This window comes from Microcaecilia unicolor, chromosome 7 (genome assembly GCF_901765095.1).
Source record: "Microcaecilia unicolor chromosome 7, aMicUni1.1, whole genome shotgun sequence".
NCBI classification, from domain to species: Eukaryota; Metazoa; Chordata; class Amphibia; order Gymnophiona; family Siphonopidae; genus Microcaecilia; species Microcaecilia unicolor.
This window is the reverse complement of record NC_044037.1, coordinates 171828370-171845222: the sequence shown is the minus strand read 5'-3', so window position 1 is coordinate 171845222 and position 16853 is coordinate 171828370. Positions and strand designations below refer to the sequence as shown.

The 16853-nt window shown below is 45.3% G+C and overlaps 1 protein-coding gene across 1 annotated transcript in view; it reads left to right on the top strand.

Annotated features, from left to right (window-relative positions):
- The window catches only part of NBEAL1 (neurobeachin like 1), a 502828-nt gene that overhangs the window by 85770 nt on the left and 400205 nt on the right, over positions 1-16853 (top strand). Inside the window, 1 exon segment of the mRNA XM_030208867.1 lies at positions 7178-7305. Within this exon segment, the coding sequence (XP_030064727.1) occupies positions 7178-7305 (128 nt within the window).

Below are 16853 nucleotides of genomic sequence, written 5' to 3'. Positions count from 1 at the left end.
CTTGGCTTCCAATGCTCCTCAAGTGACTAGGAAGACATAGCCACTCCTACTGCTTCCCCTTTGCCTTTGTCAATAGCAGCCTTTGAGGAGCAGTTCATGAGGAGACTTGACAGATGAATGGAGTGCTTTGTTGCTCAGTGTGATGCTGTGACTTTGACACAGTCGATATTGATGCAGAGAGATGTTCAACTGGTCCTTGGATGACTTACTGGTAGAAGAGAGACTAATTTTTTTTTTTATTTTTGCAAACTACTGGCCCCTTATAACTTCTGATTAGTGGGTTCTACAAATATCCATCAGGAATGCCATCTGCATTTATTGAAGCACCATCAAATTGTCCATTGAGAGCATCACGGTCAAGCTCTCAGCATCAAGAAATATTTACTAGGGAACTGTCTTCTCTTTTAAATGCAAATGCCACCAAATCCTTTCTACTAGGGAAAAGATTTTCTAGTAATGAAAAATATGGGGGACTCTGCTTCATCCCATACGTAAGGGCCCAGAACAATTTTTAGTAAGAGAAACGTTCAATATGGTTTCCCCAGGACCCGTTCTCCAAAATAGAATGACTTATGTTCCTTGTCATCAAGCAGATGAAGCCATTACGTATGGGTTATGTCCATCAACCAGCAGGGGAGATAGAGAGCACTCAAACTTTCACAGTGCCCTCTTGGCCAGCTAGCTCCACTGCCTCTCCAGTATTCTCTATCTCCCCTAGCAGGGTGGCTGCAGCTTGTTCGAGCTCCAGAAAAATCTGCCGGGAGGTGGTCGGGGTGTGAGGATTCGGAGAACTCTGACAGACGTTCTTGGTCTGAGGAACCAGAGTCAGGTGCGGATTTACCACAGGATCTGGATGATCCCTTCGCGGTGAGGATTTTCCACCGTGATGAGCTGCCAGCGCTTATTTCAGATATCCTGCAGGCCCTCTCGATTGAAGATCCTGACAGTGGCATGGCCTCCTCGGGTAATCCCAGGATGGCTAGTACCAAGAAAGCTGCTCGGGCCTTCCCTTTGCATGACTCCATCCTAGAGCTTATTTCGGCTCAGTGGGCTGATCCCGAGGGACCTTTGAGAGTTTCCAGGGCTATAGGGCAGTTATACCCTCTGCGTGAGGGACATATGGCTCGTTTTCAAATGCCTACAGTGGATGCCCTAGTCACTGCGGTGACAAAGAGAACTACCCTCCCTGTTGAAGGAGGTGTTGCCCTGAAGGATGTTCAAGACCGTAGGCTGGAAACAGCATTGAAACGGTCCTTTGAAATTGCAGGTCTCACTGTTCGGGCGTCTGCATGCAGCTGTTATGCTGTTAGAGCCTGCCTAGCTTGGCTGCAACAGGCAGTGGCTCAGCCCGGTGATGGAGCGGAGCCCTTCTTGGATGTGGCTCCGCGGATGGAGGTGGCCTTGTCCTTTCTGGCTGATGCCCTTTATGACCTTGTCAGAGCTTCGGCTAAACAAATGGCAGTAGCAGTGGCGGCTCGCCGTCGTCTGTGGCTACGACACTGGGCAGCGGACATGGCCTCTAAGCAAAGGTTGGTGAAGTTGCCTTTTCAAGGACTTCTCCTATTTGGTGAGGAGTTGGAGAAAATTGTGAAAGGCCTGGGTGATCCAAAACCCCAGCGCTTGCCCGAAGATAGGCAGAGGCCTTCCTCTAAGGGCCAGGCGGTCCACTCCTCATACAGACCTCGCTTCCGTGAAGCTAGAAGGTACCGCCCGGGGCGTTCTGCTGGGTTCACTTCACGTGCCCGTGGTCAGCAGAGGAACTCCTTTCGCTCGGACAAGCGTTCCGCAGCCGGTGGCTCAAGACCAGGAGTTCAGGGGCGACCCTCTCAATGATGGTGCGCCGGCCCTCTCCTCGATGCCTGTCATCGGAGGACGGCTTTCCCTCTTTGTCGGAGTGGGCCAAGATTTCCTCAGATCAGTGGGTTCTGGACCTGATCAGAGATGGATACAGAATAGAATTCAACGCCCCAGTAAGAGACGTGTTTGTGGAGTCCCGATGCGGTTCTGCCGTCAAGCGGGTGGCGGTGGAGGAGACTTTACAAGGTCTGATTCAGTTAGGGGCAGTAACCCCGCTGCCTCCCGCCGAGCAAGGTTGTGGCCGATACTCCATCTACTTTGTGGTGACGCGAAAAGGTGGGTCCTTTCGCCCTATTCTGGACTTAAAAGAAGTGAACAAGTCCCTGAGAGTGCGGCATTTTCACATGGAATCCCTGCGCTCCGTCATTGCGGCGGTTCAGCCAGGAGAGTTTCTCACGTCTCTAGACCTGAAAGAAGCTTACTTGCACATACCGATTTGGCCCCCGCACCAGAAGTTTCTGAGGTTTGCGGTGTTGGGAAAACATTTCCAGTTCAGGGCCTTGCCTTTTGGCCTCGCCACAGCTCCCCGAACCTTTTCGAAGGTAATGGTGGTAGTAGCTGCTTTTCTCAGGCGAGAAGGTATCAGGGTTCACCCGTACCTAGACGACTGGCTCATCAGAGCAGACTCTGCAACAGAGAGCTTACAAGCTACAGCCAGATTGGTCTCAATACTGCAATCTCTAGGCTGGGTCATCAATATGGCCAAAAGTCACCTGACCCCTTCTCAATCTCTAGAATTTTTGGGGGCCAGGTTCGACACAGTCTCGGGCTATGTGTTCCTACCCGAGCTAAGGCGTTGCAAGCTTCAGAATCAGGTCCGTCTGCTCCTAAGGATGCCCGCCCGCGAGCTTGGGATATTGTCCAGCTGCTAGGATCGATGACAGCCACGATGGAAGTGGCGCCCTGGGCGAGAGCGCACCTGAGACCTCTACAGTATTCCCTACTCCGGAGATGGTCTCCTATTTCTCAGGATTACCAATGCAGACTTACTTGGCTCCCTGCGGCCCGACTCAGCATGGAGCGGTAGCTCTTGGATAGCATGCTGCGGCGAGGAATGCCGCTGACGCTCCCCGTTTGGTGCCTAGTGGTAACGGATGCCAGCCTGAAGGGCTGGGGCGCACATTGCAAGGGGAAGCATGCCCAGGGTCTATGGACACCCGAGGAGTCGGAGTGGTCCATCAACCGCCTACAGTTGAAAGCGGTGTTTCAGGCGCTTCTGGCCTTTCAAGTGACCCTGGAAGGATTGGCTGTCAGAGTGATGTCGGACAACACGACAACGGTGGCCTATATAAATCGACAAGGCGGAACAAGGTGCAGAGCACTAGCCGCGCAGGCCGAACTGATTTGCCACTGGGCCGAGCTGCATCTTCAGTGTCTGTCGGCAGCTCATATTGCAGGTCAGAGCAATGTGCAGGCCGATTATCTGAGCAGGCATCAGATCGATCCAGCAGAATGGAATCTGGCAGACGAAGTATTCCTGCAGATCTGTGCCAAATGGGGCAAGCCCGTGATGGATCTAATGACGACGAGTGCCAATACCAAAGTCCCGTGCTTCTTCAGCAGACGGAGAGATCCTCGCTTGGCGGGGTTGGATGCCTTGGCTCAACCCTGGCCTCCGGGTCTTCTTTATGTGTTTCCCCCATGGCCCTTGATAGGGCGCCTGCTCTTGCGGATTCGGCTGCACTCAGGAGAAGTGGTCCTTATCGCCCCGGATTGGCCAAGGAGACCTTGGTATGCAGACCTCCGACAGATGCTCCTGGAGGCTCCTCTGCCGTTACCTCTGGTACCGAACCTGTTGACTCAGGGACCGGTAGCCATGGAGGACGCCGGCCGCTTTGGTCTTACGGCATGGCTATTGAGAGGGCGCAATTGAGGGATAAAGGTTATTCCAATAAAGTTATTTCCACTCTCCTGCAAGCCCGCAAGCGGTCCACTTCCGTGGCTTATGCCAGGATTTGGTGCCTGTTTGAGTCTTGGTGTGCTTCCAGAGCCATTGCTCCAATGCGGGCTCCTGTCTCGCCGATTCTGGACTTTTTGCAGGAAGGTGTACAAAAAGGCTTGGCCTATAATTCCCTGCGGGTGCAGGTGGCAGCGTTGGCCTCCCTTCGTGGTAAGGTGGAAGGCGTGTCTTTGGCTGCTCACCCAGATGTGGCACGGTTTCTTAGAGGGGTGCTTCGGCTCCGACCTCCAGTGCGAGCACCCTGTCCAGCTTGGAACCTGGTGCTAGGTTTGAAAACCCTGCAGGCATCTCCTTTTGAGCCGCTTCGGCAAGCATCGGAGAAAGATTTGACACTGAAGGCCGTTTTTCTGGTGGCCATTACCTCGGCGAGACGGGTGTCAGAGCTCCAGGCGCTGTCCTGTAGAGACCCATTTCTTCAATTTTCAGAGTCCAGAGTCACGGTTCGGACCGTGCCTTCCTTTATGCCTAAGGTGGTTTCAGCCTTTCACCTAAACCAGCCTATTTTCTTGCCCTCTTTTTCAGAGGAAGAGTTTCCAGAATCTTTTGGGCAGCTGCACCTTTTGGATGTGCGCAGGACTCTGCTGCAGTATCTGCGAGTTACTAACTCTTTCAGGACTTCTGATCATCTGTTTGTTTTGCTATCCGGTTCTCGCAGAGGGTCTCCAGCGTCTAAAGCCACTATTGCCCGCTGGCTCAAAGAAACTATCTTTTCAGCTTATCTGCTGGCCGGCAGGGTTCCGCCTGTAGCCTTTAAGGCACATTCTACTAGAGCGATTTCTTCCTCTTGGGCTGAAACTGGAGCACTCTCTCTTCAAGAGATATGCAGTGCAGCAACATGGGCTTCTAAGCTCTCCTTTGCCCGACATTACAGGCTGGATGTGGCTGCCAGGAGGGATGCGCGTTTTGGTGCACAAGTGCTAGCGCGTGGTGTGGCTTGTTACATCCCATACGTAATGGATTGCTTTGTTACATCCCATACGTAATGGCTTCATCTGCTTGATGACAAGGAAGGGAAAATTAGGTTCTTACCTTGGTAATTTTCTTTCCTTTAGTCATAGCAGATGAAGCCATGAGCCCTCCCTGTATGATTGTCTGTATGCTGTGAATCTGTTTTTCAGGTTCTGTTCTAATTTCCTGAAGTTCCTTCCTTGGGAGAAAGTTGGAAAACAATCTTCAGGATTCATGTTCAGTTTAAATTTAGGAGGATGTATTCATTCCCTCCAGCATGTTTTTTTTTTGGAGGATGTGTTGATTCTCTCCAGGAGGCGCGTGTGTTCCCCTCCAGTTCTATAAATAGGAGGATGAGTTCATTCCCTCCAGGAGGCGCGTGTGTTCCCCTCCACTTATACAATAAGGAGGATGAATTTATTCCCTCCAGGAGGATGTGCATTCCTTCCTTTATGAGTTCATGCCCTTGTGATGGGCCATCGTTCGCTGTGAGGAAAGCTCTTGTGATTCCCATTGCGGTTTGCCATACTGCTTTGGAAGCTTCAAATACTGAAGAGGCAGTGGAGCTAGCTGGCCAAGAGGGCACTGTGAAAGTTTGAGTGCTCTCTATCTCCCCTGCTGGTTGATGGACATAACCCATACGTAATGGCTTCATCTGCTATGACTAAAGGAAAGAAAATTACCAAGGTAAGAACCTAATTTTCCCCTCTCTGGACTTGAAGGATGCCAGTCTCCTGTGTCTTGGATTATTTCTGTGTAGGTGTATCTCAGATATGTCATGTGGAAACACTACTATAGGTATTGTGTACAGCCTTTTCGCCTCATGTCAGCCTGCCGGTTATTCACAAAATGCCTTGCAGTCATAGAAGCACATCTAGTAGTTGCTCACTGAGGCAAAATAACTACAAAAGTGGCAGGTGCAAAGGTGCCCCAGACTGGAAATTTGTGGGTAATAATAACACATTCCAAACCTGGCAGTATGATCAAAAGAGTTTATTTTTTCAAGGTCATCATAAAACCCAACACAGCCATGTTTTGACAACCAGGGTAATAAAATTCTTGCTGTATTAAAGTTCTTAGAAATAAGATGTCTAACTCTGTATTTATAGTAATCACGTTCCACCTTTTGGCTCACTTAGTCATCATAAATACAGGGTTAGATGGGCCTTATTTCTAAGAACTTTAGTAGAGCAAGAATTTGTGTTACCCCTCATGCAGGCAGTTGGAAAAACATAGTTACATCCGGTTTTACAATGACCTTGATACAGTGAACTCTTTGGATCATGCTGCCAAGTTTGCAGTGTGTTATTACCCAGACTCTTCTAGTCTGGGCCACCTTTGTAGTAGCATATCGATGCTGACTGGGGGTGCACATGTTTCCTTAATTGGATGATTAACTGGTAAAGAGCACATCTTGAGATGGGCCAGAAGGATCAGTGTGCACAACCATTTGGGTGCTGGAGTTACTAGGATTTGTAACTACCACAAATCACAATTGAACCTGTCACTGCAATTAGAATTCATTGGAACTCTAATAAGTAAGACTCGGGCAAAGGCCTTTCTACTGCAATAGATGATTTCCACTCTAGTGTCCATAATGATAGAAGACATTCTGAAAAGTCAGCAGAAATCAGCATGGAACATATTGAGAATATTGAAGCACAAGTCCTCAACAGTACATGTAATGCCCCTGGCATGGCTCAAAATGAGGTAAGCTCAATGGATCTTATACATGAAATGGTCGCAGGCCACTCACAGGCTGCAAGATATCACATTTGTCAGAAATCGCTTGGGAACTTTCAGTCCTGGTGGATAGTACATTACAACCTGACAAAGGGCACCTGCTTCAAATTCCATAGTATCCAAATAGCACTAATGACAGATGTATCCAAACTGGGCTGGGAGAGCTCATGTAGATGGGTTTCACACTTGGCATTCTTGGTAAGATAAATTTACTGAAGTTGAAAGCAGTGTTTGCAGAGGTTGTTTGGCCAACAAAATTATATTAATACATTGCTGCTTAACTGTCTGTTTGTATTGCATCAACAGAGGAGCAAGAAAAATATTTCCTCCTATTTGTTTTAAAAGTATTTCCATTTAACTTCATTGAGTGTCCCCTAATATTTGTACTTTTTGAAAGTGTAAAAAATCGATTCACTTCTTACTCGTTCTACACCACTCAGGATTTTATAGACCTCAATCATATCTCCTCTCAGCCATCTTTTTTCCAAGCTGAAGAGCCCTAACCTCTGTAGCCTTTCCATATGTGAGAGGAGTTCCATTCTCTTTATCATTTTGGTCACTTTTCTTTGAACCTTTTCCAATTCTGCTATATCTTTTTTTGAGATAAATTTGGAGTTAATCTTTATGGAGGGATTTACCCTGTTTAATATTCTTTATTTTCCTTCTCAGTTAAAAAGCAAAACAAAAGAGAAAGAAGTTACAGATCAGACCCCTATTGAAGAGTTTGTAAGGCATGCATTGGTCTTTTGTGAGAGTCTCTACGATCCTTATCGAAATTGGAGACAGAAAGTTGCAGGGTAAGTGAACATTTTGTTGTTTTATCTTTGAATGATATGTCAGAATTTCTCCTTATTGTCACTTTTCAAAGTAATTTTCTTCTGCCACCCCATATAAAACAGAGCCACACTCATAGGCACCCCATATAACAGCGATTGAAAGGAACTGGCTGGGTGCCTCGATCTTCCCTATGATGTGTCCTCCTGCCTATACGGAACAGGAAATTGCATCAGAGGAGGCAGAACATGTCACAGGGAAGATTGAGGCACCCAGGCAGCTCCTTTTGGTTGCTTCGGTGCACCTGCTGGCAGCAATTGAGGCAGGTTAGCAAGCACTGTCTGATCACAAGGAAGGAGAGACTCTGGAACCATGGGGGGGGGGGGGAGGAGAAAAGGGGAGAAACGCTAGACTTTCAGGTGCGAGGGAGGGAGAACTAAGTGCTGCTCTGTTGAAATGGAAAGGAGAGGGAAGGGTAGAGACGGGAGAGGAAGAGAGATAGGGATAGATGCTGGACCACCTTAGATTGGGGGGGGGGGGGCAAAAGAAAGATAGACTGACTGAATGCCCAGGGGAAGGGGGGAAGACCCTGGAGACCTAGGAAGGAGACATACTGAATTGTGGGGGAGGGGAGTGGGATAAGAGAGGGAGACATCCTGGCTCCAGGGTGGGGGTGTGGGAAGAAGAGAAGGGCAAGGAGAGAGAAAGGGAAGTGAAGAGATTTTAGGTATGGAGGGAAAGGGATAAGGACACAGGGGTAATGCTGATCACAGGAGGGGTTAGGGCCAAAGAGGGGGAAATGCAGGCCAAGGCAAGACATAGAGGGAAAACTGCTGGATATGTGCTGGATTGGGACACTTTGAGGGCAAATGCTGAAACTGAAGGAAGGATAGGGACAGGCCCTCAGAGGGGAGATGGTGGACAGGAAGCATAAGGACAAGAAAAAAAAAAAAAAGAAAAGCATAAAATGGACACTGGGACCAAAGCAAATAGAAATTTCTACTTAGTAGGGAAGAAGTTAATGTAGTGGTTTAATCCCATATGTACACTGTTCAACAGCCTTGGAGTAAATCACTCGGGACGTGACGCTTCATTAATATAATTTACAATGTATGATTATTTCCTTTAGATTATATGATTAATCTTACATCTTGGATTGATTTCTTATTCTTGTGGTCGATAATTATATGAAACTTAAATAGTAGTTGCTTGTTTATATAATTTTTCATTTCCAAATTGTGCATTATCATTCATAAATGTGAAATTATGTTTGTTAAAAAGTTTAATAAAAATAAATTAAAAAAAAAAAGAAAAACAAAATGCACAGACAACAAAGGTATAAAAAATGTTTTATTCAGAATTCACTAATTGAAGTGTTTCAGCTTTTGGAAATGTGCATCTGTGATATTTTGCATTTCAGTTTCAATTTCTCTAGTATTGCTGTATGCTGAGTCTGACTTCTTGAGGTTTCCAGTTCAGTCTTTTGCCTTCATGTCTTTTATTGAACTCTGGTCCCTTGTGTCATATTTGTTGTCTCAAATATTTTTCATGTGTGACCAAGGTGCAGTATTCTTCTAGCGTGTAGTATTTGTGTATAGATCTTATTGCAGTCCAATTTGTTTTGCTTTGTTGTTTTTGCTAGGTAGTGTATTGGTGTTTTAGAGCCTGATGTAATATTTACAGTGCTGTCTTTTCATGCATGAGGTGGTAGCTCTTCCTGTCCTGGGACTTAGTGCTGTGTTATAGTTTGGTAAGGTTCTGAGTGTGTTTATGAACAAGTTTGTTTATAGTGTTTTGCAGTGGATAGATTGCGTGTTGGCCTTACTGAGGTGACACCATAACATCAGAAAGGGTTTTAGAGCCGAAATTATGAGACACTGCCTCTTGAGGGATCTTTAAATATAGTTGAATTGTTTCCATAGGTGTGTTGGCTGAGGACAAGTAGGATGTGTAAGAGAGAAGAGAGGCAGACTGGTTGTAGGCCTCTATGGAGGTTTAGGCATCTTCTACAAACACTTTTTTCAGTCCTCTTTAATTCAGTTGTCCAAGACCTGTATATGTATGTTGAAAGTTACACTGTTTAATTTTCTTGTCACTTTATTCTTTGGTATTTGATACATATTTATAGACTGAGACCCCATGCCTTGCCACACCCACTTTAGCCTCCCCAAACAAATGAGCCACTGACCGCCTATGTCCACACTGATACAACTTTGCTTGGGGTGAAGGTGACTGTGACGTAGTGACAACCTATTAGAACAGTTATTTAAATACCTCAGCATTATCGCCATTGTAATCTTCAGCAGTTGCAGCATTGTGGGCAAAATGTCTCTCCTCTTGTCAGTGCATGAGCAGGGATTGGCTCACTCACTGATAAGAAGGGAAATGTTTAAAAAGAGAGAGAGGATAAAGAAACCCTGTAGGACTCTGTAACCCACCCCTAACCCTGCCACTACCTTCAAAAATTCCTCTCTGTCCTTCCCCTCAGGGCTATCTGATCCACGTGTATTTAAATTCTGGAATTCGTTGCCAGAAAATGTAGTAAAAACAGTTAGCTTAACGGGGTTTTAAAAGGGTTTGGATAGCTTCCTAAAAGAAAAGTCCATAAGCAATTATTAAAATGGACTTGGGGATAATCCACTTCTTATTTCTAGGATAAGCAGCATAAAATGTATTGTACTGTTTTTGGATCTTGCCTGGTACTTGTAACCTGGATTGGCCACTGATGGAAATAGGATACTGGGCTTGATAGACCGTCAGTCTGTCCCAATATGGCAATACTTATGTACTTATGTATGTACTTATGAAGTGAAGTGCTGTACTTCATTTCAAATGACCCTGCTGCTGCTCTGATTCTGCACTAAAGGAAAAGTTTTTAAAAAATTAGCACAGATTTTAGGGACTTGGAGCCAGATGCACTAAACGAGCCAGCAACGTGGTTTTTAAACTGGTTCTATCCAGTTTAGCGCAAGTAGTAAATCGGGACATGCACAAAAGGGTTCTCCGAGCCATTTTCTTGTCACGGTAGCAGCTAACGAAAATGGAATGCTAATTACTATTATAATGTGAATGTGATGCGATGCACTACCGTTTCCGACCCCATGCACCATGGAAAACCTAACGGGAGGTCTGGACCTCTTGTTGGGGTTGCTGTGAGTGAGACCCATGCAGAGGAGGACGGCCATCGCAAAAATCGGAAGGAAAAAAACATCCAAGTGTTCGTCAGGGATGTCCTTTCAAGTGCCTAACACTTGGACGTCCTTCACTCAAAAAAAAAAAAAAGAAAAGGATGTCCCCGACGAACACTTGGATGTTTTTTTTCTTCAGATTTTGTGATGGGCGTCCTTCTCTTGGACGTGTTTTTCTTATGTGCCTGAAAAACGCTGGAGAATCGGGGATTGGGACGTGCGAGGACATCTCTTTCAGCCAACACAGCACGTTTAGCTGTCACTGGTGTCACTGGCTGAGGGAGACCTGGAGTGACATAAGGGAAGGGCTCTTTCCTTGAAGTTAGTACATCTGGCTCATATCTAGACAGAGTTTTAATTCCCTGCAAACGACAGTATCAGGAGCCACAAACTTATTTGCCTATTCCCTGTTTCTACTTTATTGCCAGATCGATTAATAAGAAGAGAGATGTTATTAGAGATTTTATCCCCATAATTCTTACACACCCAACCTTTTTTCTCATCACTATTGTTCTTTCCCCCTTATCGATACCTGGACATTGTTTTAACTCAACTCCTCATAATGTAACCATAATCATGTAATAACTTATTGTACTAACATCGTTACAATGTATTGTAAGCCACACTGAGCCTGCAAATAGGTGGGAAAATGTGGGATACAAAAGCAATAAAATAAATAAATAAATGTCAACAACCTGGTTCTGTTATGATAACAGAAACATGGCTTTCTGGTCCTGAAGATCCAATTATAAAGTTGCTATGTTCGGCTGGATATAATATAGTTCAATTATTTTGAGATGGCAAAAAGAAAGAGGGAGGGGTGGCTTTTATTTATAAATCTTTTTAAAGTAAAAGTTTTAAAATCAGTGTGTGAACCTGGTTTGGAGGTGATGGTTTTAGAAATTGTTGATGACACGTTAGATGGTTCTTGCCATTGTATTCTGTTTTTTTGCCCTCCTTTAAAATGGCTTGAGGCTAGGAACAAATTCTATATTTTGTCACAGAATATAGGCTGTGATTATCTGCTCCTTCTTGGAGATATCAGTCTACATCTAGAGGATACCTCAAATCATAATGTAAAGGATTTATTAGATTTTTTGGAATCCTTAAACCTATGTTGGCCAAAATTTTATCCCTCTCATGAGAAGGGGCATCATCTTGATTTTATTGGCCTATTCGGCTTCCCAGCTACATTCCTGGACAGTAAGTAATGTAGGTTTGAAGCTGGTAATTTGGTCTGATCATTATTTACTTCAGTTTACTTTAACCTGGAAGGAAAGGTAAAATGAAAATCTTTACCTTCTGCCTCAGTTACTATTAGAAGTAAGATAGCCCCTGATCTTTTTTGGTCCAATATAGAGCAGAGAATTCACGGCTCTCAGTATAATGAAGTTTTATTTATTCATAATTGGAATTTAATGTCTGAAGAGGTTTTAGATACTGTTGCTTCTAAAACTAAGAAGCAATTTAGAGTGCAAAGAAATGATCCCTAGTATGATACAGAATTGAATACACAAAAGCAACTATGTAGGAGGTTAGAGCATTCCTGGCAAAAAGATAAGGTTGTGGGTAAGAGGGAGGAGTGGAGGAAGGGCAATTAGTTATTTTAAATATATGATTTAAAAAGAGGAAAATCTTTTATTCAAAATTGGTGGGTGAAGAATTGATAAATCAGAAGAAATTGTTCCAAATAGTGACATGTAAAACCAACAGATTGAATGCAACAGGATTTAGAACGGTTTCCTCCTCCTCAATCATTAACAGATTATTTCAAAGGTAAAATAGACAGATTGCAAGTAGAGATAACCCAATCTAAAAGAACACTGGACCTTTGAAAGTTTTACCAGTTGTAACTGATTCAGTACTAAATAGCTTCGGTATTGGAGGCAATGTGTTGTCTTGGTTTGAGAGTTTTCTCACCTGTAGGACCTATAATGTGAAATTTAAGAAGAACATATCTGAGCCATGGAGTGCTGGCTGCGGGGTTCCACAAGGTTCCCCTTATCTCCATCATTGTTTAATATCTTGATGTCATCATTGGGTAATATAATGAATTCAGCTGGTTTTAAAGTGTTATAGCTATGCTGCCGATATAATGATCTTGCTTCCGGTTGCTGGTACACCAGGGCTAACGGCAGTCCAAATAAAAGAATAATACTTTTGGAAACCTGGATTAATACCCAATTTTTAAGGCTTAATAGGGATAAAACTAAGTTATTACTCTTTGGTCAGTCTAGTGATATATGGAATAATAGTTTGAAATCATGTGGTCAGCGTTTCATATTTAAGAATACTATTAAGATCTTATCTGGGTCATTAACATTGGAGTCTCATATGAATTTACTAAACAAGAAGTCTTTTCTTATGATGAGAAAACTTAGAAAAATCAGAAATATGTTTGATGCTTATACATTTAGGCTTTTATCCAAAGTCTGATTTTGTCAACTCTTGACCCTTGTGCAACAGTATATATGCAGGTTGTCACAAGAATCTCATGAAAATGATTCACAGTGCAAAATAAGCCTTGCCCTACCTCCATGTGGATGAAAAATGATAACAGTATCAGAACAGGTTGATATCTGGAATGCATGCTTAGGAATGGCATTAGAAAAAACAGTCCCTCTAAAGAAGGTCCTATGCTCCACAAACAAACATTCCCTGTGGCTTTCCCTAGAACTGTGGATCCTTAAGCGTCAAGGACATCAACTTGAAAGAAAATGGAGAGAATCTCATCTAGATGAAGACAGGTGCAACTGTAAGGAACACATGACAATGTACCACCAGGCCGTAACAGCCAAAAAAAAACAATATTTTTCTCAACACATAGAGCAAGCTGCAAATTCAACCAAGCAGCTATTCAAAATAGTAAACAGCCTAACAGCCTACTGCAAACACCACAACAGAACAGCCTTCCCACTCACAACTAACCAGCAGTGATTTTGCCACTTATTTTGCCAACAAAATTAAAGGCCTCCATTAGGACCTACAGACAGTCCCATCAAAGCTCCTACCAGCTAATGAAGAGAACACGCCCTCTTCCCCGCCATGCATAGCCATTTGGGACTCATTCATCCAGGTCACAGAGGAAGCTCTTGAAAATATCCTGAATAGTGTATGGCCTGCAACCTGCCCTCTTGATCCCTGCCTAGCATAAGGTTGTAAAATGAGCGAGCACAGGCCTCACTGAAGGGGCCACAAAAATTGTTAACTCCTCATTTATGTAAGGGAAGCTGCCAACAACGCTAAAAAGAGCTGTGGTGCGCCCCCTACTGAAAAGGAGCTCACTGGACCCAGGACAAGCTCGAAAACTACTGACCTGTCTCTAACATTCCTTTCCTGGCAAAACTTGTAGAATGGACAGTCTGTAGTCAACTCAATGACTGGCTAATTGAAAGCAATTAGCCAGACCAATGTCAAAATGGCTTTAGATCTGGGTTCAGAACAGAGACAGTTCTTGTGTCCCTTCTTGATGATCTGCACAGAAACCGTGACAGGGAATCTGCTTCGATACTAGTGTTGCTCAATTTCTCGGCAGCCTTCAACACCGTGGATCCATAATATCATGCTTACAAGACTAGCAGAAACAGGTATCAGTGGCACAGTACTTACTTGGTTCAAATCCTATTTGTCAGATACACAACAGTTCTGTTCAGCAGCAGCGCATCATCACCTTGGGCATTGGACAGTGGGGTGCCACGGGGATCCATACTGTTTTATTTAATATCTACCTCAAGCCTCTGGCTGAGCTACTTTGGTCAATTGACACAAAATTATACATCTATGCTGAAATTATCATGGGGTAAGATGGCGCCTGACGGACCCGATCCCAGATCAGACTGAGTCGGACGGAGCAGCAGTCGGTGCCTTCACCAGGACGAAGGTGCCCACTTACCCAGACAAGGTCGAGCGGAGCGGCGACGAATACGGACTGATTGAGGCGCCCCCATGGTGAGTGCAGCCGGGCTGAGACCTAATTGAAGGCGAATGAAGCAGTGGACGGGCCGGCTGAAGGGACACACTGGAGTGAGACAGGGCCCCCGCACTCCTAGCCCGGACCCAGTCTGAGACAGGGACATAGAGGTGGTCGGCCCGGCCGTAAGGATACACCGGAGTGCGATGCGGTCCCCGCGTTATAAGGCCAGATCCAGTCCGAGGTGGGAATATTGTGCTCAGCTGGATGCGGCTAGACCAGGAAGGTTGGACGCATGAAAGATACAGTGTGACGGTGCGGCGGATGGCGCTCTGACCCTTCAACCCGCCTAACCAGCGAAGAGCCTCACTACTTGAACGTGAGGCACAGCAACGCGCCAGACAGTGCTTTGACCTCTCACAAGCCACACAAACCGGCGAGCGGCCTCACTGCAGAGCCGGAGCAACAGTGTGGGTGCGCAGCTCCGCTGCTGGAACAGGGGGCACAGCGTGGTGGCATGACGGACGGCGTTCTGACCCCTTATGAAACAACCATACTACGGGCAGCCTCGCTACTGAATCTGACTAACAGTGATAAGCGACACCAGGGCCCAACACCGATACCTCGTGGCATGCGCCCTAGGCGGCTGTTGTGGCCCAATAGTGTGGGTCCAGATCAGCGGAGACACCCAAGGCCAGACCTTTAATCCCAGGGCGCTGACGCGCCTCAACCGTTGGACAAAGGAGCCCAGACACAGCACACACCAGCAGTGATGACCCCGGATCACCATCTGTTGTTTCCGACCTCCACTCAATGAGGAATCGCCATATCCTGGAGCAACACACCTAAAATACACTACTATCCCTCCGAAACTCAACAATCTCTCCTAAATTCAACCATCATTCACACTCCTAAGGACTGAGGCCTCCCTGAGCTCTAGTACATCTGAGAATCTGAGCATCTAACCGTGAGTATATAAACCTATACCTACACTGCAGCACTAAGCTGCATTTAGGAAGGAACAGACAGAAACGGTGTCCAGAACTAGAGCGACTGACCAGGACATTACTCTCAAACAATTGTCCCACATTGACACCAAAAAGAATATAATCAAAATACTCCTAGCAACCTACTCCCTCACACTGACCCATTTAACACTATCCATCCCACTCACAGAATACAATACCATACCCATCCTCCAAAACTACCATAGGTTGATCAAACACTCCACACTCCACCAATCTGATACCAAACTAAAGGAAAATTGTACAACTACGTTCATCACCAACGCAATGGAAGGAACTAGCAGAACAAACAGACACCATCCAACGAACAACAACTCATAAGAATCCACACAACATCATATCCAGTAGCCCAATACCAAAATATCCAAGTGGGTTACATTAATGCTAGGTCTGTAGTTAACAAAACAACAATATTAGACTGGATTAATTCAGAAAACCTCGATCTTATCTTCATCACTGAAACATGGATCCACAACCAAAAGAACCCTATCATCCTCGAACTATGCCCCCTAGGCTACAAAATCACTCACTGGACCAGATTGGAAAAGAGAGGCAGAGGCATAGCGTTAATCCACCGAGCACAATTCATTATCGAAACCACTGCCGAGTCCATAACACCCCAACTAGAAATTGCTTCACTTAGAATCCAAAGCAAATCCCTGATTGACCAACTGACCTGCATCCTGTTTTACAGGCCGCCCGGTAACTGGAATGAAAGCCAGCCTATCTTCACAGATTTCATCTACATAAGTACATAAGTACATAAGTAGTGCCATACTGGGAAAGACCAAAGGTCCATCTAGCCCAGCATCCTGTCACCGACAGTGGCCAATCCAGGTCAAGGGCACCTGGCACGCTCCCCAAACGTAAAAACATTCCAGACAAGTTATACCTAAAAATGCGGAATTTTTCCAAGTCCATTTAATAGCGGTCTATGGACTTGTCCTTTAGGAATCTATCTAACCCCTTTTTAAACTCCGTCAAGCTAACCGCCCGTACCACGTTCTCCGGCAACGAATTCCAGAGTCTAATTACACGTTGGGTGAAGAAACATTTTCTCCGATTCGTTTTAAATTTACCACACTGTAGCTTCAACTCATGCCCTCTAGTCCTAGTATTTTTGGATAGCGTGAACAGTCGCTTCACATCCACCCGATCCATTCCACTCATTATTTTATACACGTCTATCATATCTCCCCTCAGCCGTCTCTTCTCCAAGCTGAAAAGCCCTAGCCTTCTCAGCCTCTCTTCGTAGGAAAGTCGTCCCATCCCCACTATCATTTTCGTCGCCCTTCGCTGTACCTTTTCCAATTCTACTATATCTTTTTTGAGATACGGAGACCAGTACTGAACACAATACTCCAGGTGCGGTCGCACCATGGAGCGATACAACGGCATTATAACATCCGCACACCTGGACTCCATACCCTTCCTAATAACACCCAACA